Raw genomic sequence first — 22,009 nt, forward strand, 5'->3', positions numbered from 1 at the left:
TGATCCCTCGCTACTTCACGTTTCGTTTATCGCGGCTTCACTACATCGCGGATTTTTTTTCCCAAATTAAAAAACCATTTAAAAGCCAAAATAAAACTTCTAAATTGAAGAAACCTGTGTCTAACCTTTAGGACAATGTAGTATTGCTCCAAATGTTCGTTTGCATTCCTTTAGAAGTCCGTTTTCGCGTATTAGCACGAATGCAAATTAGCTTCTTTCCGCTAACTCGTTAGCCTGCCGGATTTCACTTATCGCGGGTGGTTTTTGGAACCAATTATCCGCGATAAACGAGGGATTACTGTATATATATATATATATTTTTTTATTTCATTTATTTATACACACACACACACACACACACACACACACACACACACGAGGTTAATGAGTGGAGTCGCCAGAGCCATCAGCCACACTTTTCGCTGTGTGACAGTAATCCGTTGTGTTTTGATCACAAATGAGTAACCAGAGGCAGACGAGGGACGCCAGCATGCGTCACTGGAGTTCATTACTCGACCGGTCCTTTCTGCTCTTTAGGTGTGTGTGTGTGTGTTTGTTCCAAGACGGACGTTCATCACAGCGGAGCCAACTAGTTGTTTTCCTGAATGCTTTGTTGTAATTTAAGGAGGCCTTTTAAACATCAAAAGGGAAGCACGTGTAGTTTGCATTGGGCAGATATTTAAATGTTAACATGGAGGCTCTCTCATTTCCTCCATCGATACGGGCAAAAGGAAATTCCAGAATGCAGACAGAGAGCCTGTTTGTTTAGGCAAGACAAACGCGCTCAGATCTGCGAGCGGCCAGACAGATGCAAATCACAAGACAGAACCCATGAGTGTCCACGTTTAAAATTGGATGTGGCGAGACGAATGTGTAATGGGACAAAAAACGTGACTGCGTCGCGGCTAATGAAGCTCCGGGTGGGAGGGGCGGGGTGAAGCGAGCTCCGTGTGGTGACGAGACATCATAAGCGCAGACTCATTTCCTCTCTGAACACAGGAAAAGCTGAAAAGTATTCCATGTGCAGAATTAACTCTGATTGACTTCATCTGTAATTCATCTTGGATGTTTCTACAGTGAGCACCACCACGACAACACAAACAAATCCACAGCGCTTGATGTGATCTCGTGCAAAAAAAAAAAATCAAAAGCTGAATCATCTGTCAAGCTCATGTTTTGGATTTTACACATTTTCCCGCCTTCCTGTTTCCTTTGGGACAAAGGGATGTTTTCCAAAGACCTCCAAGCTGGAGGTGACTATCATGGAAATGACCTCCTACCAGCCCGAACAGCACAAAGACGACATCATCATAAAAAGCACAGCGCCTTTTATGAATCCTCATCTTTACACTGAGGATGTTTTGACAAGAGACGCTCGGAAGCGCAGGCAACGGTCCAAATAACGTCACGCTATCGTGAGCGCCAAAGGGGACGACGCTACACACTCTTCCGGTCTTTTACTGATAAACCCGATTTCTCAAAAAGAGTTGAAAAGCAAAGTCACACCCATTTCCATATCTGTGCTTCTCAAATCCAACAAAAGAAGATAAATATGTGCCGAGAACACCCGCTTAGCTTTGCTGTTAACCTTGAGCTAAGGAAGCGCAGCGCGGCATTAGCATAAAAGCGCTCGAGTACCGTTAGTCTCATTTGCTCAACCTTGACGGAGAAATGGTAAAAGGCCCCATTAAATGACTCAATTAAGCTCTCAAAGGTTCTATAAATGCGATGCATTCGTTTAAGCAGAAGCGAGCGGAGCAGCTAGCTAGTAGGTGGATTAAACAACGCTAGCTTGTTTACATTGAAACACCCACGAGAACTACTTTGATTTGCAGATTTTATTCTTTAACACTACAAATTGGCTGGATTAGAAAACTTCATTAACTTTAGACTGCAGGGGTGTCAAACTCATTTTTGTCACGGGCCGCATCGTAGTCATAGTTTCCTTCGGAGGGCCATTATGACAATGCCTTGAATTATATACAGTATATTAGTAACTAGTTTTGAAATCAGAGACTAGTACAAAAAAAAAGTAAATTTCTAGCAATTTTCTATTTTTTTTAAAAAAGTGAAGACAATTTGTAATTTTACTACCGACATGAAGTCGATGCACAATTTGTCTTTGCGGACCACATAAAATAATTTGGCGGGCCGTATCTGGCCCCCGGGCCTTGACTTTGACACCAAAGCAATTTTGGAACTGCCACATCTTCAGAGGCAGACGTGTAGCCGCCTCCACATGGACCAAACAGGCCTCACCACATACTTGGACGGAGGTTTCGTCGCTTTCATCGGCACGCAGGCGTCTCGCCAGCCCGATACGCCTTGTCTTCAAATCAGCAAGGTCCGACAAAGTAAAACTGTTCCCCAGCTCGGCGCGCCTGCTACGTCGACCACGCTTGCAATTTAAACGACGTCCCCAAGCAGCTACATTGGAAAGAAATTACTCGTGTAAAGAACCTTTATAATCCAAATGGAGCGTTACACTCAAGCTTATCCTGAAGATCAAGCAAAAGGCCCACCAGGCAGGAATGAAAACATTTTATCCTCATAATGAACATTCTTAGGGGCTCAAAAAATGGAGCTTTGTCTCGTCTGGTCCGAAATGTCCTCACAGTAGACAAATAACCCAATAAATAATAACCATTAAAAAGAAGCCATAATTGTCCAATCTGTGTAGTCCGCCGGTGTGAAAATACCCAATAATATGGTACAATGAATGACATGAAGGCACAAGGTCAATAGGTCATGAAGTAGAGGACGAAGGAATGTAAGGGCCTGACGGATTGATGGGTCCCATTGAGGTCCGGAGGGAGCTGTCTACTACCCAACGAGGTGCTGCCTAATGTGGGCAGACATTTTTTTTTTCCACTCAACAGTGTGCAAAAATTTGGGACTCCTTACTAAAAGCCAGGATGAAAATCAACTTATTTCTCTCTCAACAGGTGTGTCGAGTCTTTCACTAAAGGTACGAGTGAAACCCGAGGAGTTGTCAGGACACAAGTGATGCTGCTCAAGTTTCAGCTCCAAAGTTCACGGCCCCCTTTCAAAATACACAGCAGGCCCTTGCGGCCGGCGATGCTAAGAGGTCATCAGGTCACTGCCGAAGACTCCCTTGTGTCTAAATAGATGCGCGGTTGACTTGGACAGAAGGGTCATTCCTTTACACATCCCTTTTCTTTGTCTTGCCGAGTAAAGGGGCCGGCCGGTGGTCATCCGCCCCCTCCCCGGCCACCCATTCGGAGACCCCCTCTCTGTCCACTCAGGGGGAAAATTACTTTGAGTCGGGGGGGAAAATAGCTCCATTGAGATGGAGAGAGGGCTCTTTCATAAAAAGGGGCGAAGTTTAAAAAATTGTCTCACATGTCTTTTGGAGGGACGGCGGAGAAGTCCGGAGGTGACGAGGTCATTAGCTTGGCATCTCCATCAGTGCTGCGACCCCTTTGTCCAGGGCAATCCTCTCCGTGAGAAATGCCCTCAGTCAACCCCACACTTGGCCCGGAGTTTAACTCCCCCTCTCCCCACCCCCACCTCACCCATTGTTGGTAGACACAAAAAGCATCTTTTTTTCCGCAAAGCTCGTCTCGCGATCAAAACCAAACATTGTTCGACCGCCTCCGACTGGAAAGGGATCGCCGGCAGCTGGGCGAAGAGCCGCTCCCAACATCTGCTCTTAGGTCTTACCTTCGAATATGGCGGTGCTCCTCCTCAAGTTGTTTGAGGAGCTCATCGATGCATTGGTTGGAGTCCATGTAGTCCTGCCATGAGGAGATGACAACAATAAGCAAAAGAATTGGGACAATATGGGAAAACAGTCAAGGGGCCGGAATAATTCACTTCCCAAAATGGATGCAAGGGGATCTCCCAACTATCCAAACAGCAGCAACGTCAGCACTTTACAGACAAAAAAAAAAAAAGACACACAGCCCGAGTGTGTGACTTCATAAAAACTTCTGCTTGAGCAATTGAAACTAGATTGCCATCTTTTTTTTTGTAATGTTTGCTCAAGCAGACAAAACGTCTTCCTCCCATTAGCTTTTCATAATGATTTTGACTGGCGCACAAAGCCAATTGTTTCTTTTGTGAAAGGGCTGTCAGGGAAATATTTACAGGCTACATCAAACACAAAAAGTAAGGCTGCCTGAGTCAGTGTTGTCATCAGGGAAGCCGGCTGGCTCCTAATGACAGGGCCTCAGAAAACATGCAGGAATGCCAGGAATGCCGTACGCTCCTTGTCATGTGGACGCTATTTAAAGGCAAGATTTAAACCCCCCCCCCCCCCCCCCCGCTCACGTGTGAGTTGCAATCTTAGTATATCTTCAGCCTGGCTTGAGTTCTGACAGCTTTTACAGCACCAGAGAAAAGTGCAGCAGAAAGCAGTTCCTCACAGATCTGGACTTGTTCAAACTTTATCTGAAGCATGTTTCTTGGAAGCTGGGAACTGTTCGGGACAACTTAACGCTGCAGCAGAACATCGCTGGAAATTTTTTCATCCCATGAAATAGTAAAAACATAGGGAAAAAAATGTTACGCATTGCTTAAATAAATAAATAAAAAGTAAAAATAAAGTAATACAAATATAATAAATAAATAAATAAATAAATGTCGGTTTATGTAGCTTTGCTCCACTAATAAAATTAGCATTATTAACTAAAATAAAATAAAATGATTAAATAAATAAATTCACATTATTCCAGTGACCACATTGGCGTTATCATGATAGCATCAGAGCGCTTGGCCTCACACCTTGCTGAGGTCAGCAGTTCACGAGAACTACAAGGTTGTGACCTTTGCCCTCCATCCCTTCACCGCCGCCTGCTTCGGCTTGCAGGGATATTTCTGACAGGTCGTGCCAGCATGAACTCTTGGACGGTAACGCCAAACCCAAAATTGCAGCTTTGACAAACACGAAAACCTCAGTGAGCCAATTGGCCAGGGAGTAGAATGCGAAATGTGTTTTTGTGTGTTTTGTGTGCAGAGAAAACATCTCGGCTATCCACAATCAAAAACCAAACATTCCCACCGGCCAACAAGCAAAGACGTCTGCCAAAATTGAAACATTTATCCACCTGTGAAATCAGTGAGGTCTTTCCAAACATACACTGAACAAATGCTTCCAGTTCACCGGACATTCTTTTCCTGCTTCTCCGACCCGAATGCCAATCCGGATTACCTGGCGGACAAAAACCACCCTGTTCATCCTCTTGAATGATTTCGAGCTATCTGATGTCTAGCGGCGCCTTTTGCCTCGGCCAGCCCAAACATCAACACCTCACCACCATCAAGAATCGTCGACGGATTATCTTTCCAAACACGAGCCACCGGCAGCGCTCAAAATAGCTCCCCTTGTGTCGGACTTTTTTTATCGGGCTCTTTGAGTTGCACAGAGCGTCCTATTCATGCTAGCGGGGGAACACTGGCCAAAGTGTTCACGGGGGAAAACCGCAAACGGGAAATTGGGCAAAGGAGATGAGGAGTGACGGTGTACGATGTTGTGTTAGCAAGAATGCTGTGGATATTCCAGCTAGCTTTGCTGCTAGCTGCGCTAACAAAGCCCCACTTTAAATCTAGCGTAGCACCTGTGTTATTCCTTCTATGACTTGCAGTAATAGCCCAATTCACCTCCGATAAAACGAAATAATTGGTCTGTATTTATGTTTTTACTTCAAAACTACCGAGGACAAGAGGGGTGCCCAATTGCCCAGAGTTTTTACAAGCCCGGGTTTTATGACCATCTGGGGGATCATTTTGTGCCAGGTGCGGTAAGAGCGGGAGATTTTGGATCGGGGGTCGCCGATGAAAGAAATGAAAAGGAAACAGAGAGCCGAGGGGGGGGGGCGAGGTGAGGCTGTCGCTGCTGCAAAGAGAATGCCGGCCGGTCGGTCGGTCAGAGAGCAAAGACGAGAGACCGCTGACTGCCGCTTGCCCCCAAATGAGACGCCGTCTCAGCATTCCAGTCGTGACTTGGAAATGAGAAGGCCAAAGTGATAGAGGAGGGAAAAGGGCAGGCTGAGCTGAGAGTGATGCCAAACAGATGTTTGCTGTTTCATTTTTCAAGCGCCAAGGGGAGCTTCTGTTTCGCCTTTGACGGGATTACGGCACACCTTACTGACCGGATCAAATTTGATCTAAGAGCCCTGAGGTTGAGGGTTTGAATCCAGGGTATGGACGGACGAACGGATGGACGGACTCCAAGCATATCTTGTTCCAGAGCAATTCCCAACTGAGCTTGATGTTAGCTCTCATCTTTTCACGCCCGAGTCTGATTGATTGCCTTAGCCCATTTGAGCGCCAAGCTTGTCGACCCAGGTGTCAGGCAGATGGTGAAGCTGCTGACCAATATTCCCGCATCTCCTCCTTGAGTGCCCGTTTAAGATTCCAGACAAGCTGAGAAGTTGAGCATACAGCTGGGGATGATACTACAATTGCGGGATTGCTAACCCTAACCCTAACCCAGAGGACAAGCACGCACACATGGGCGTTGTAAATCTAAGCCGCCCCCTAAGCGCCAGCTCCAACTGTAAATAACACGGCCCTCAGTCAGCGCTCCATGTTGAATAATTCATCAATTCCTTTATGTCCTTTGGCGCACCTTTGGCGATGTTCTTTTGCTTTGGCGTCGGAGCGGCATTCCGAACTCAACGTACATGACATCAAGTCTTTGCACGAAACCCGCAATAATTCAAGCCCATCAACGACTTGGATCGCAGACTCGGAATTCCAATCTGACTCCAGAGCCAGACACGTGCCATATTTACACAATTAATGGCACGACTTCCTTGTTATCTTCCCATGTGCAGTCTTATTTTTAGCAGCCACGCCACTTTTAATGTTTCCAGATGCGCCCCGTCGAGGAATTTGACGAGAGGGCTGGTTCTCATTAAGCTTCTCAAACCGGGGTGACATCAGAGGATTTCTTTTCGACTTTACGGCCAATCGCGTTTTTCAGTGACGTGTCAAAGGTCGATTTTATCGATAAGCCCTTCTTTCTTCGGAGAAATACGATGTTTTTTGCTAACATTAGCGCACCAAAATCAGGTAATTAGGACGCGGCTGTGGGAAAATGTTGGACCTCAACTTCCTTTGCTTAGACCAGCTATTTGCTCTTACAATAACAACACTGTTCTATCATTACTACATGTTTACTCAGCTAACCCTTTTATCATGGGTGCCCCCCCCCCGCCTTTCCATTGACCCCATCAGCCCCTTCTAGCAATTCATTCTCCCATTCTCTGAAGCTTCTGGAAGCTATTTCTCAAGCGGCAATGGCCAACGGGGTTGATTGAAGTGAGGTAGCGGCTTCTTTGGAAGGATTTACAATAGCTGGCCCATCAGATGCCCTCCACCCATGAAAGCTGTTTGCCGTGGCATTGTACGTCGCACACTGGGCCATTCTGCATTGTTCACTTGTAGGTCACAAGTTGCACCGAGCGCATTGGGTGTCTCCATCGATGGAGGCCGCACGGCACGCCACGCACGATGACGCGGTGAGCCGTGAAACGTACACAAAACCTACGTGAAAGGAGGACCTGGAGTCGAGCCATGTATTCTGGAAATGGGTCAGAGGCTTATTGACTAAAATATTTAGCCCCGATCTCCCCCCTAAAAAAAAAAAACCCCGCCGTCTTGTCTTTATGCTAAAAGAAATCCGAAATAAAGAAATCAGCAAAATTGAGACGACGCATGGAAGGTGACAGCGACTCCAGCTGTATCAGCAGATGGATGTTGGGTCGCAGCTTGATCGCCCTCAGGTCCTCACAATTGTCCCTCGGTGACCGCTGTGGCCGTGTACAAAGACAATTGACCACTGACGCTACACAATCGGCCCCCGGGCATCCCCCCCCTCCCTATTCAAAGTGTTCACCTGGGGCCCGGCCCGCCTCATAAAATCCTAATCAGGGTTCTGATGTCTGGCCGTAGCAAGCGAAATCATTCAGCGCATCATCGTAAAAGTGAGTTATAGATTCATACAGCTCATATCGTGTCCTCTGAACGCCATAAAGAGGACAATTGTTTCTAGACATGGATGATATTGATTCTTTTTCCATCTTTGACATCTAGTCATCAATTCATCTCGAAAAGGAAGAATTTTATTTGACTAAATTGCTGGGCAATGTACTTGGAAAATGGAGTGACCGCTAGAAAGGGGCGTCTGCGCCGTTGTGGGAGTGAAAACAGCAGAGTTACTTCTAAGCTAATGGAAATGGCTCTTCTTTTCTATTTTAAATTTAGCGCAGGAGAAGCTTGCAGTCATCACTCTTAATTCATCTTAATCTTTCAGTGCAGTTGCTCCTCCGGTAAAAAAAAATACAAATGCGATTTACAGTCCAGTTGGGCCGTGATATTTTCTTGGCCAGAAATATCGCATTCACCGTCAAGACACATTTACGTGATTTTTCCTGTAATCATCCAACGGGTCGACATTTGGTTTTACAACTTGCTGTAATCATATTGTCACGATAGCTTTAAAGTAGTAAGTTTAAGTGCATATTTCACAAAACTAATGAGTCCAAAATATTTCTTACCTGCGGCAAAATACGAAATCAGCAACTCAATGTCACCAAGGGTGAAAAGCTCCGCAACACCTTGTTACACGGCAAAGGTGGCGCCGTTTGAGTCGAAACAGACAGTCTGTCTCCATTTTTATAATGCGTCCGGCCCGCTGCTTAGCATAAAAGCACTTTAGCGAGAAATTAAGGGAGCGGTGCCTGCTATAAAAATAACCGTGGCTTTAAAACAAGCCAGACCGGATTTTAACCATTTTCGAGACGCAGGTTAGCTCTGTACAGGCTCAACGCAAAACATGCAAATGTGCGATGTGTGACGCATCAAGCAGCCACGCAGGTGATTTCCTGCGCACAATACCGAGCCATCGTATGGGGGGGGGGGGTGACACACACACACACACACGCACACGAGTGTGTTGTGCAAATGACCCTTTGAATCTGTCACTGATGAAAAAGTACACAAGCCCCAGGGACGCTCGGTCAGGGCCACTGCAGGGACAGCTGGAGGCGACACACGCACACACACGCACACACACGCACACACACGCACACACACGTACACACACCGAACCCCAGGGATGCGCACGTGGAGTCGGATACATACATACATACATAGTACATATATAATATATATATATATATATATATATATATATATATATATATATATATATATATATATATATATATATATATATATATATATATATATATATATATATATATATATATATATATATATATATATATATATATATATATATATATATATATATATATATATATATATAATTTTTTCCATTATTTATTTAATTCATTCATTCATTTATTTGTATAAATTATATATATAATATAAATATAATAATATAAATAAATAAATATGATAATAAAATTAATATAATTTCAACAACTGTGCACACGTACTGGTCATTGCACGTGACCTCCTAAGACGCTAAGCTTACAATATAGATTGATTTCTTCCATGAATTAATTTCTGTATGACCACAGGTAGCTGACAGGTGAGCTGCACATCATAAAATAATTAATCACAACAAACTTCATTTACCCGTCGGTTTTTAATGGACCCTCAGTTGACTACAAAAAAAAGATGGCCTCAATATTTGGGAACTGTGTGCGAGCTAATCTATGCAAAGCTCTAAAGCAGAAACACTGTGGGTTTAAAGCCAATAAGGCGCTATCAAAACCAGGGCAGAGTTAATTAATCATCTCGGCATCCTTTTCATGGCCCTCCCGTGACTGCCCCAAGGGCGTGTGTGCGTGCGAGTGTGTGCGTGTGTGTGTGCGGGCACGAAGGGAAGCAGCGGGGTGGTGCAGCTTGCAGCTGAGGGATATTTGCATAAAGTTAGCAGGGTAGCAGATTGCAGCGTAATCCTCAAAATACTTTTAATTTGCCAAAATACAAAAAAAAGCACCTTTGTATCTCATCCAGGAAAATGATTTAACACTCACAGATTTTATATTCACACTTGAACGGCTTTTAGGATTTTATTCATGACTATCGATTTATCTTTTATATTATTTTTGGGGATTTTTATCCTGTTTTTTTATTTCACAAGTCCTAGCCAGACGAAGATGATAAAAAGTAGGCCCGCTCGCCCGGCTACACACGAAGGACATAAATAAGGGCCGTCACTCGCATCTTTACTGCAAGTGTAGCTTTCATTGGCTTGCCAGTCAAAGCAAGATGAAAACGGCCCCCGGGAACCCGGACAAAGCGTAATTTTGATCCAGACTCCGGAAAAATAAAACACGAGTGGCGATGCCAATACTTTTGATGTATGTTGCTGCATTCAAGCATTTCAGGTTCAGTGGGTCAGAATGTGTGAGAAGGTTCGGGTTGGGATTTAGGGGTGGGAGGGGGAGGGGTTGGGGGGGGCACTCTGGAGGTAATCTGGGCATGACAGTGAAATAGGATGGAAAAATTCAATCACGCATCACGAGGCTGGCCGGTTCGCTGCCGTTTGTCTCGCTTCTTCTCTTTTTATGAGCCATTAGTCATTATCCAGTTCCCATTCATGTAATTAAACGGACGATATAAGGCGTCCTGGAGCTCAGCAGATACTTTGTCAGTCCGACTTCCTTCCACTGAACATCTCCTGCGCAATTGGAGAGATTCCAAGTATGAAGAGGTGCTTTTTTTTTTTTTTTTAACAACGGCCCGTCACAGTCCAAGATGCAGGCAGGTCAAGACGCACAGATGGCAAATTGAGAATGGCAAGTCGGACCGCGCTGCATCACGGCTCGCCTGCAAGTGACCTACATATGCTGCACGGATACGCTTCACCTCGCCAATACCGTCAAATAAACAAGTCGAAATATTTCAATGTCGGCTCAATATTTAGAATCTGCCACCACGAGTCGCTAACCTGCAGCGATCCCCGTCTTGCTGGAGGGCAGCCTGAATTTGGGGCAGTCTGGCCCAGTTTTTTGGTCTTCCGGTACGGGATGGAGGGATGACACTCACCGCCAGTTGCTGGAGCAAGGGAACATTCCTGATCCTACGGACGGAGCGGTGGGCAAAGCGGCTCATCCCGGCTGGCGCTCGCCTGCTGCCTCTTCTTCCGCCTCATGCCCCACTTCTGCCCCAGCTGAGTCTCAGCTTCTGTATGCCACGGCGTGTGCGTGCGTGTTTTGCCCCCTGTTCTCGTGTGTAACGCGTATGAAGTGCGTGTCTCGTCTGAAATCTTGTCTGTTCTCAGCTTTTCAATATTTAATCCTCCTTAAGAGACTTTTGTCACGTTCCAAAAGCACTTTGGGTTTCCGATCGTTTGAGAATCGACTCTCGTTTATGAGCACGGGCTGATGCAACGGCGCCTCAAGTTACAAACTTCATCGGTTCCGTTTGAAACCTAAAACGTTCTACAGTTGAGGTAAGGTTTCCCATTGAAATGAATGCAAATGCAATTAATCCGTTCCAGCCTTACAACTAAGTTCCATTGATCCACAGTTTCAATCCAGTGTGATTGAAAATAAATATTGCGTAAGACACTAAGCGTTCTACAAACGAGGCGCGGTTTCCCATTGAAATGAATGCAAATGCAATTAATCCGTTCCAGCCTTATAACTAAGCTCCATTGATCCACAGTTTCAATCTACTGCATGCTTGAAATTAAATCATGAGTATGAAGACACTCAACGTTCTACAACTGAGGTAACGTTTCGCATTGAAATGAATGCAAATGCAATTAATCCGTTCCAGTCTACATTGATCCAGAGTTTCAATCCAGTGTGTGCTTGAAATTAAATCATGAGTAAGAACACACTATTATAAAGAAGCACTTTTCAAAATACGACAGCTGTCCTGTGAACCTAACCCGGGGGCTACGCTGATGATTAACGCGACCTAAGAGGCAGGTAGTGTTTTGTCCACGAGCTTGACCAAATTTATGACATAAGTGTCGGGTAGAAGTAATTCAGTCGAGCCGTGTGAAGCTGCAGGTTTGCCGAGGTGCATTCCTGAAAGACGATAATTATCAGCGAAACGGGTTCCGCCCTTCTTGTTTATGAAATGTGAGAGGTGGATAAAATAACATTTCAAATTCTACACTAATACACTTGATCACGGATATGCGTGCCAAGTTTGTAATCACGGATGCTTTCTTGTCGGTGAGCCATCACGCCGATTACGGCGTAATGACCGTCTGACTATTCTGGTTGCGGATGTAATGCTTAAGATTAAGATCGATTATTCAAAATAAAATAACCTGCACATCCATTCCTGACACTGGGCCATTTGCATCGTATAAACAAACACAACTTTGAATAGGGGACTTCCTCCCAGTAGGGTGAGGTTAACACCCAATGTAAACACTGGGCGGATGTAACGTGAAATTGATGTGAGCAAAAAAAAAAATAATAATCCAGCAAACAAACTCAATGATGTCAAGTGATGTCACATCAAATTCCTCCAAAATAATCCAAACAACAACTTGAGTTTATACTTTCTTATCTGCGTACTCACGAAAGCTACGTTTAGGGAAAATATCATTCGGAGCTGATCTTCATTCTGATTGGTCTATTAACTTTGTTTTTAATCATTAAAAGTTAACCGTAATTATCGTTCCTCCTAATTAAATCGTAGACACGGAAAGAGAAAATGCAACAGACTCTCAAGGTGTGTGACTTTTTACGTCATCAGTGAGGCGCGACACGCAATCTGTGACGCGGGTCGGAGAGTTCGGTGCCAGGCGGAGAAGCGGCTACGAGTGTATGTGCCAAGCCAGGGGAAAAACCAGGTCAGTCAGAAAAGTCGGCTGTGAGCCCAAGCCAAATGTAAGCGATTGTAATCACCTGCAATCCGCGCTCAAACAAACGTTACGTTCACATGAGGCCCGATGGTTTGTTAGCGGTCCAATAAAAGCACAGGCCGGTGACTGGCAAGCTGGGAAAACATGTCAAAAACGCCGTGACAGTTATTAAAGCAAATTTTACAAGCAAACAGGGCAGGGGGGGGGAGGTGGGGGGGGGGTCTGGACTCTAGAGTCGGATCAGCCCAGTAATATTTTTGTGCGGGATGACTCCTATAATGTGTCACATGGAGCTCAGGCGACTCTGACCGCCCCCCCAACTTAGCCTCTTGTTATCCGTTATCTCTCAGCATGAGTGCACGGCTGCACACATCAGGGTCTTGCAAAGACAAAACAAGCGCAGATGACAGAGCGAGCGAGGACGTGGAGCGTTTTAGCTTTGGGCTGATGACTTTTTTTTTTTTTTTTTTTAGCTAAAGGATTAAGGGAAATGTCAGCATTAGTTGTAATGCTGACAGAAATCCATCCATCCACATGGATTAGATATTTTTGCCATTTGGATCATGACGTGATTCCCCCCCCCTGAATATGATGGTCCAGTCCATTCTATCTCATCCTTACATTTGTTGTCATTTCACATGACGATGGAAAAACTCATTTTCACGATTTCAATCACGATTAAGATGGATACATGTGTGCGCAGTTTGTGTGTGGATGCGACAAGCAAACACCATTTTACTGCAAAAATGAGTTTGTTTTTTTAAACTGGACCCCAAACCATGTTTAATTCAAAACCCTGCAGAAAATTCCCAAACCGTATCTCACCTCCACAGAACTTTTGGCCAACTGAGCCATTTCCATCCACACTTGACCGCCCCGGGGCGGCACACGTTGCCAGTGACCTAGTTTCAATCTCACCGTGCACATCGCCGCGTAACGCCGAGCTTCTCCACTCCACCACAGGCAGATGCTCGGTGATAAAAATAAATAGCGGCGTGGAATCAACCCAGCAACACTGCTCTTATGTAATCATGACAGTGCCCCAGTTACTGGGTCCTTCCCGAGCGACGCAATCAGATTCCGATTTCACAACGTGCCCTGCCTCCTTCCTGTCAAAAGGAGGGTGATCACACAACAATGAAATGCTGACTCAGCCTCCACACCTTCCACACCTTCCACAAATCCTCAAAAGGTTACTAGATGCTTCGAAATGTGTGAAGCGGAATTTAAATCCTCCACTGACACGACAAGGCAAAGTGGTGGTTCCCATTTCCTGTGGATGCACATGTGAGTGGGCGGAGCTACGTTGTGCATACCCGAGGGGTGGAGAGAGGGGGGGGGGGGGGTCGAAATGTGACACAAGGCAGCGCATGACTACGCTTGACATTTTAAAGAGGCACTTGCAAACCGATTCACCTTCAGTTAACCTCCGGCTACAATCATTTTCCACCCCTGATAACGGCCCGTCAATCACTCTGGTGTTTCGTTTTTGTGTGTGCGGACGCTGACGTACCATGCCGGGCTTTTAATGAGTGACGGACTGCGTGTGACAAAACGTGTGATCTCCCGACGGCTGTGAACGCCCCGCTGTCTCGTTTTATGTACATCATAAGGAGCATCTAGTTCAATTAATAAAAAAATAATATTCCCCAGAGAAGTTGTATTAATAATTGTGGATCGCTATTAGATTTGTTTTACCCGTAAAACAGTTTTGGCTCTGACCAACCAATCAGCAGACACATAAATATTGATTATGCGAAGAGACAAAATGTGATGCAATTGTTTAAATGGCCTGTGAAATTCTTACAACATGGTTGAAATCGAATTGGACAAGCAAATCCAACCTCCTCCTCATTTAAAGCAGAAAAACTACAAAATAAAGTTCACAGAATGAACGTTCATAGAAGAAATGGAAATTAAGGGTTGCCAGGCCTGACGTCCCCACACAGGAAGTGAAAAATGATCTTTTTCCCCAGAGCCATATTTGCGTGATCATTGTTGACCCACTGTCACAAGAAGAGTGATTTTTTTTTTTTCTCTCATGTTCTTACCGGGGGGCCGGGGGACAATCTCTTTACGTTCCTCTCCGCATGGCTGCTCGGGTTTCCTCCGTCCGGCGCTGTTTCAATCACCTGTGACGCTCTGCGGGGAGGGAAAGGGGCGGAGAGAGTCAGCACCTTGCGTCCGGCGGATTCTCTCTCTTTTTTTTTACCTTCCGCACAAGATCAGAGTCCAAGTTCCCTCCCTTTTTCCCGGCTTGACAAAGCTGGATCTTCCCGCCCATTCCACCCGCCCGGAGCCCTTTTGTTTTTCTAGACCTCTCCAAACAGCGCTGGGAACCAGTTGGACCTGGCCGACGCCACGGCCGAAGATAAACACTGCACTTTATGCACACTACTCCTGTACAAAGAGACCATAGCGGCGAAAAGACAAGTCACCGCACTTCCTCGCTGGAGGTCAAAGGTCGGCCGACGGATGCCCTGAGGTCAGAGGCCTTTAAAACACAACCTGGACTTAGCTTAGCAAATAATAATAATACACCTGCTAGTTGAATTCATACGAGGATCATCGGAAGCATTTAGAAATTGATGTCATGTCGCATGAGTGCACTTGTCAAAAATCCTCACACATCGACGTGACGCGTCCCGTTCGGCGATCGACGCGAAGCCTCGGCACGTTTGACCTCCCGCGCCGCGTTTTCGAGCCCGCTGCCCCATTTCTGAACGACCGCAGGGCAGTTGAGTGGAGAGGGAAGCCGACTAATCAGCGAACAGGATGTGAAACGCGTTAACGTCTCGCTACACATGTCTCGTCGTAATTGCAGTGCGGGTTTAAAGCTTGGATTTCATGTCGATGAAATAGCATCGGGTCATGGGAAATTGAGATCAAAAGGTGTCAGCGCCGCACCTGATTGCACTGACCTGACGCCGAGAGCATGGCAAGGTTTTCATCGGGTCGCCGGGAGGAGATTGCGGACGGAGCGGAAGTGATAAGTAAACACATTCATGTGGCCGCTCAGATAAGGACGCTGATAAAAAAAAAAAAAAGCACTCACTCAATTGGAGTGCGTTTGCAACCACTTTAGAGACGGCGAACTTGGATGAATTTCTAGATACCGTCTTTTTCCATGTATAATGCGCAAAATTTAACTAATTTATTGTCCTAAAATCTGGGGTGCGCATTATACATGGGTACAATTTTTTTTTTGGAAGAAAATCTCCCTTGAAATAAAACTTGAAATCACCTTTCTTCTTGTTTGTTGTCAATCAGCCTAGTTAAGAAATCACCAGAAAGATCACCATGACAATTGTGAACACACAGAAAGATAATAAATAACTAGAAGATCACTCAAATATTGGTGATCCCGTTGGGAGTCTCACATATTTCTTCGCTATCGAGTTTGCTAGCGCCTGCGCAGTGATACTGACCGTCAGAATAACATCCGGTTGTTCCCAAAGACGATCTTTTTTCTGAAATAATTTTACGTTTACGGACTTAAGTAGGAGTCAAAATTTGGGTGCGTATTATACATGGGTACAGGCTTTTTTCCAGCATCAACATGCCATTTTTAGGGTGCGTATTATACATGGGGGCGTATTATACATGGAAAATTACGGTAATATATTTGACGTCTATAACCGTCATTGGGAGTGAATGAGTTCATTTAAAAAAATTTCTTTTGGTAGGGCTTACTGGTTCTGTACTACTCGGGACTGATCCTCCTCCCTTTCTGATTTACTGTGATTTACACCTAAAGCAATTACAGCTATGTTGAAGCGTCGGGGCGCGGCGGCGGCGCTGACCTCCACGGAGCGACACGCGTCGCCGCCCGCAGCCGGCCATCCGAAAGGAGGCAATCAAAGGAGGCCAGGAGGACGCTGACATCTGGGAGTCTTTGTGCTGGAAGCCTAATTAGATACCAGGATGATGGGCGGTAGTTTTGGTGTCAGCGTGCATGCGTGCGTGTGTGAAAGGTCGCATGAGGGCTCTCTCTCTCTTTTTTTGTTTTTTTTCTTCTTTTTTAACATCTGCTGCAGGAACAAGGCGGGCGGGCGGGCGGGGGGTGGGGGGGGGCTGAGCCCCAGACAGCTTCAACACAACCAGGAGGATAATGTGAGTGGATAACAGCTTAATGAGAACACTTAGGCCCCATTGAGAGCTGGCTTCTCCCAAACAGAGGCAGCGTACACGACTCCATGAATATTGATCGGCATGGCTCTTTTGTCAGCTATTCATTTTCACGCTTTTTGTCATTTGATGTGAGATACAGTCGATACTATTGCGCCTTCTGTCGGCGTCACGAGAGGAAACATGTTGAAAAGCTTCTCGAGCGGTCGAGTGTTTGGATAGCTGTTTCCTCGGCCAGCCCTTGGTCTTCGTAAAGATTACAGTCGTGTTTAAATGACCATCTGGGGGTGAACCATAATGGTGCAAAGTCTGAAATTAGCACGAGTTTTTTTGGGAGGGGAGGCCATACAGTGGTCGACGGGGAGGGGGCATAATTAAATTCAGAAGAGGATTAATTATATCCGTCAAGTCCTCTGACTGTTTTATCTCACATTGTGAATGACTGCTACGATTCTTTATTGGACTTTTTCAATTTGGGGGGTTAGCCAATTACTTTCCATTCATTGAGTGTGTGACATGCGGAGAGCGAGATCCATCTGCAGCAGCACAGATGGTCGGCGCTGATGAGATGTTTCGGGTCCCTCTGCTGGCCGACCCGTAGGAACCCGCTGGACGTGACGTGGAATTACGGATGGGGTAAAGCGGTTTGTTTTTATGATTTCCCGCGAGCAAATCGATGGTTATGCTGGATGTTGGCTTTGCCTTTTGACGATGAGGCGTTTATATCAGCCAGGCAACTATAATTACATTTTAGTATGTAAGAAGTGTGTGTGAAAGGCGGGCTTCGCTGGACTGGAACTAATGAGGTTGATGAGCTAACGATTTGGTTCGGTTTCTACGGGTGGTCACATGTCATTTTGCGGTTCCGCTTTCCAGAGTTACTGGAAAAGGCTGCGAGATTCACATTCTTTCTTTGCGCATCATTATGAATATCTTGAATATTCATGTGTGAGTGTGTCATAAAAATAACACAGTGAGGTTGTATTAAAAGTGCATTTGGAAAAGTAACAATTTTCTATTTTGTTTTGGAGTCAGAGGTACAGCAACATTTTAACAACTTTGAAACTAAGAAGCCAACAGGCAAGAAAATATTCAAGGTCACATGGGTGAGGTCATGTCTGAGCATGATGAAAAAAAAAAACTAAAGGAAATATGCGCAATATTGACGGGAACAGGGGGACCTGACAGAACAACCAAAATAAGACGACACAGAAATAAAATAAATAAAATAAAAATAAACAAATACCATAAGTAAAATAAATAATTAAAATAATAAATAAATAAATAAATAAATAAATAAATAAATAAATAAATAAATAAATAAATAAATAAATAAATAAATAAATAAATAAATAAATAAATAAAATATACTGGACTATTGTGATCCTTTTTTATTTCATTCACAAGCACCATGACTAGCTACTGGACTTTTTCCCTGTCTGGATGACATCATTAATATCTCAATATTTGGTTACGCCTAAGCGACAATGTACTTAATCGGCACCCCAGGCCCAACTCAGATGACTGACTGAACTGGTTCTCCGTGCAAAAAAAAAAAAAATCATTCAAAGAAACACAAATCATCTGCAAACAAGATGCCTTTGAAAGGAGGAGGAGGAGGAGGTGCAAGAAAAGGAATAATTAAAACCCAGTTGATAACATGACTTTGCCCAACTTCAGGTACAAAAAAATATATATAAGGCTAGGGCCCAATTGGAATAAAGGAATACTTTCCCCTGGCTGGCATGTAGGCATCAAGTGGATGTAGAAGAAAAACCGAGTTTAACATTCTCTCAGATTTCTGCTGATTGCTGGAGAACTGAACTCAGCATTCGCTGGAGAAATGCAACTATGCTAGACTAACCCAAAAAAATCATATTTTGTATTTTAAGATTGGATGTCGACTCATTTGTCAATGCATTCATTCAAACTTTAACCCAAAGGATGTTTACATTGCACGGGACATTTAAAATTATTTTTATGCACAGATAGTCAGAAGGCAAACTAGTTGAAATGCAAAGCTTACCGTGCAGCGGCAGGCTGGTTATAAACCGGCATCTTGCCCTCGGAGGTAGTTCGACGGCATGATGAGGTGGAATTTCCTTTGATGGCAGCTGAAAACATGCTGCTGCAAATTCTCCAGGAAGTGTTGCAGGGGCTGTGGGCTGCCGGGCTTGTCTGCAGCAACACCCCACAAGACTTGTAAATACACAGCAGGCAGGCGGGCGGACCAAAAGTGAGGCGAAGTTGCTCATGACATCAGCGGCAGCTGGCTACGATTTTTTTTTTTGTAAACAAACATACAAAAGCATTACTATGCATGGAATTCCTTGAGTGCAGGACAATGTGTTTTTCTTTGCGATATTAGTTTTCCTTTCGGGGAGTGTCGTGTGTTTACATAGTCTAGGGAGCTGCTGAGCTGTTTTCCTGACTCACATGGCCGCTGCTCCGCTGTTACATTCCTCAAGTGTGTCGGCTTGGCAGTCGAAGCGCGTCTGTCCTGCCTTGCCTTCTCATTTAAATGGACGCACATGACTCGCAAGTTTACTGCCAAGTCGATGTCTTCGCTTCGAGCCGGCCGGAGCTTCTACTTTTTTTTTTATTGGCTTCTCTGCAGGGCTCCCACATTCCTCTTTGCCATCCACCCAACGAATCTCAGGCCGAATGTTATATTTGGTGTCTTTTAACTTCTCCGAGGATGCATATTAAGTTGCAATCAAATTGCATGTTTGTTAGTTGTTCCTGGATGACAAAAGCCTCGCTGGATCTCAGCTGCCCACTGCTTGACTTGCGCAACCGCAGCAAACAAACGAGCCCGTCTCTTTGGTGCATTCCTCTCTGACCGTGATTCCATTCTCTTTTTGCATTCTTGCCCCCGAAGTTCGCAGCGCATTGTAACAATATTAAGTCAGTGAATTAGCAGCAGCCCAAAAGGTCATTTTTGGAACAACAACAGCTAAATAATACGCTCAGTGTCTCGGCTAGCTTAGCCAGTGCAAGCAAAGAATCCAACTAAATGTCAGAAGCTACCGTAATTTCCCATGTATAATACGCCCCCATGTATAATACGCACCCTAAAAATAGCATGTCGATGCTGGGGAAAAAGCCTGTACCCATGTATAATACGCACCCAAATTTTGACTCCTACTTAAGTCCGTAGACGTAAAATTATTTCAGAAAAAACGATTGACAACAAACAAGAAGAAAGGTGATTTCGAGGGAGATTTTCTTTAAAAAAAAAAAAAGAAAGAAAATTAACCCATGTATAATGCGCACCCCTGATTTTAGGACAATAAATTAGTTACATTTTGCGCATTATACATGGAAAAAGACGGTAATCGCATATTAAACCTTGTATGAGTGACTGCAATATTGTTTACTACTGTAAGAGACGAGCGACAATATTGACCTTTCAACTTTGGGATTTACTGCTAGCTTCATTTTCTTATGTGGTTTCACGATTTTTTGAACTACTTTGCTGACAGAGAGCAGAAACATTCAATTTGTGCCATGTTGAAGTTCTCTTGTTGCAAAATGTTTGACTTCTTGATGAAGTCCGCTTGATCTGAAAATGTGCACGAGGTCATCTGGTCAGGAAACACAAGTCGTCACGCCATCCTAAATCACAAGCTGCTTTCTGCTTCCGCTCACACTCGCAACTTGATGTTAGGGTGAGACACAACTCAGCGATTTGGCTTTGGGGAACTTGGCTTTAAATAAGTCTGGTCAGTTTTGCTACTTAGATTGCATCCCACTTGAATGTACAAAGTGGCAATTTCTTTTAAACAATTATATTGAATTTTAATTATATTATTTAAATCTTAATTAATATTAAAATAATCTATAATATATATTTTATTTTAATTATAATATTATATTATAATTATCCTGGGGTTTTTTTATTCCTGAATGAGTAGGGATTTTTTTTTCACCTCTTTCCACTCTGATTCATAGGCACAACATGTTGATACTTTAAAACTGTTCAAAAACAATAACAAAAATTCCTTACATCCGTATCTCTCCAGTTTTGTTTTTTAATGACGTAGAATGGAGATGTGGTTCATATGTGAGCCGAGACTAGCTGGCGACCGGTTCTGGGTGTAGTCTTTTTTTTTTTTTCCCCAAAGTCAACTGATCTGCAAGTAGGCTGCAAACAAGCTAAGTATAGAAAAGGGATGAATTGATGGATGTACACATGGCCATTATATTGAAATGTTTTATGATGCCGTGTTGGGGCTTAAAGGCAACTGCAGTCTGCCCACTGACAGGAAGAATTTTTTTTGCCGATGTCAGCCACTTTCAGAGAAAAACTCAAGCTGGGCAGATTTACTATCGATGCAGCAAGATGGAAAGAGCTCTTTGCAGTCTGACATATCGCAATAAATCAACGATGGTGTTTCATCTGCAAGCGAAGAGGATTTCATATTTTTTTAAGTGTCAAATGAGACTCAACTCAATTTTTAGCGCTTGTCGGCTTCATTCATTTGAGTTACGATCGATGATTTCCTGTGAGGGTGTTCCTGTGTCCACCCAATCATCGATTGAGGACTCCACAAATCCGAGACTTCAGTTCAGTGAGCATCTGTAATATTCTTATGTCCATTTTGTGATATCTTCTATCTGACCTATTTGCCTCCAGAAGCTGGGTTGAGTTATCTACAATACTTCGTGTGAGGTTTCACACCCCTTTGCAGGGTGCAGTAAATCTAAAGACGTGAGCCGTGCGGTCTGGCTAAGGGGCGGCCCACATGTGAAGAAAAGAAAACAACTGTGGAGGCCTGTGGGAAGAGCTTTGGATGAAGCACTCCGATAAATGGAGACGCAGATGTGATAGGCTACTGTGAATTAGAACCGGATTTAATCATATAACTGATAAAGCACATTCAAATGAAATGGGAAATGTACAGAAGAAAATCCAAATGTGACTTTGGCAAAGTCAATATGAATTATTTTGCATTAAGATGTGAAAGTTCAGCACAGTGTTGCTCGACCTGCCTCAAATTTGCCCCATAACACAACAAATAATAATGCTAATGTAATAGTTGTACACGAACACGCGCCAATAAGCTTGCCTGTTGGCTTTTGTTTGGCATTTTCTCAAAGCGG

At 44.3% G+C, this 22,009-nt stretch overlaps 1 protein-coding gene across 7 annotated transcripts in view; it reads right to left on the reverse strand.

Annotated features, from left to right (window-relative positions):
- Positions 1-19,350, reverse strand: part of LOC133166810 (nck-associated protein 5-like) — a 65,744-nt gene extending 46,394 nt beyond the window's left edge. For 2 of the 7 annotated variants that reach the window (XM_061297131.1, XM_061297105.1), the window contains exons 1-3: positions 18,930-19,345; positions 14,827-14,917; positions 3,685-3,758 (exon numbers count right to left, since the gene is read on the reverse strand). In XM_061297131.1, coding sequence (XP_061153115.1) covers positions 3,685-3,758; positions 14,827-14,917; positions 18,930-19,027 — 263 coding nt within the window. In that variant the 5' untranslated portion in view covers positions 19,028-19,345. Of the gene's footprint in view, positions 1-3,684; positions 3,759-8,525; positions 8,743-14,826; positions 14,918-18,929 lie in introns of those variants that run through there. The other 5 variants (XM_061297114.1, XM_061297123.1, XM_061297154.1 and 2 more) reach the window with 5 other exon arrangements.
- Positions 19,351-22,009: the final 2,659 nt, after the last annotated feature.

Source organism: Syngnathus typhle, linkage group LG2, assembly GCF_033458585.1.
Source record: "Syngnathus typhle isolate RoL2023-S1 ecotype Sweden linkage group LG2, RoL_Styp_1.0, whole genome shotgun sequence".
NCBI classification, from domain to species: Eukaryota; Metazoa; Chordata; class Actinopteri; order Syngnathiformes; family Syngnathidae; genus Syngnathus; species Syngnathus typhle.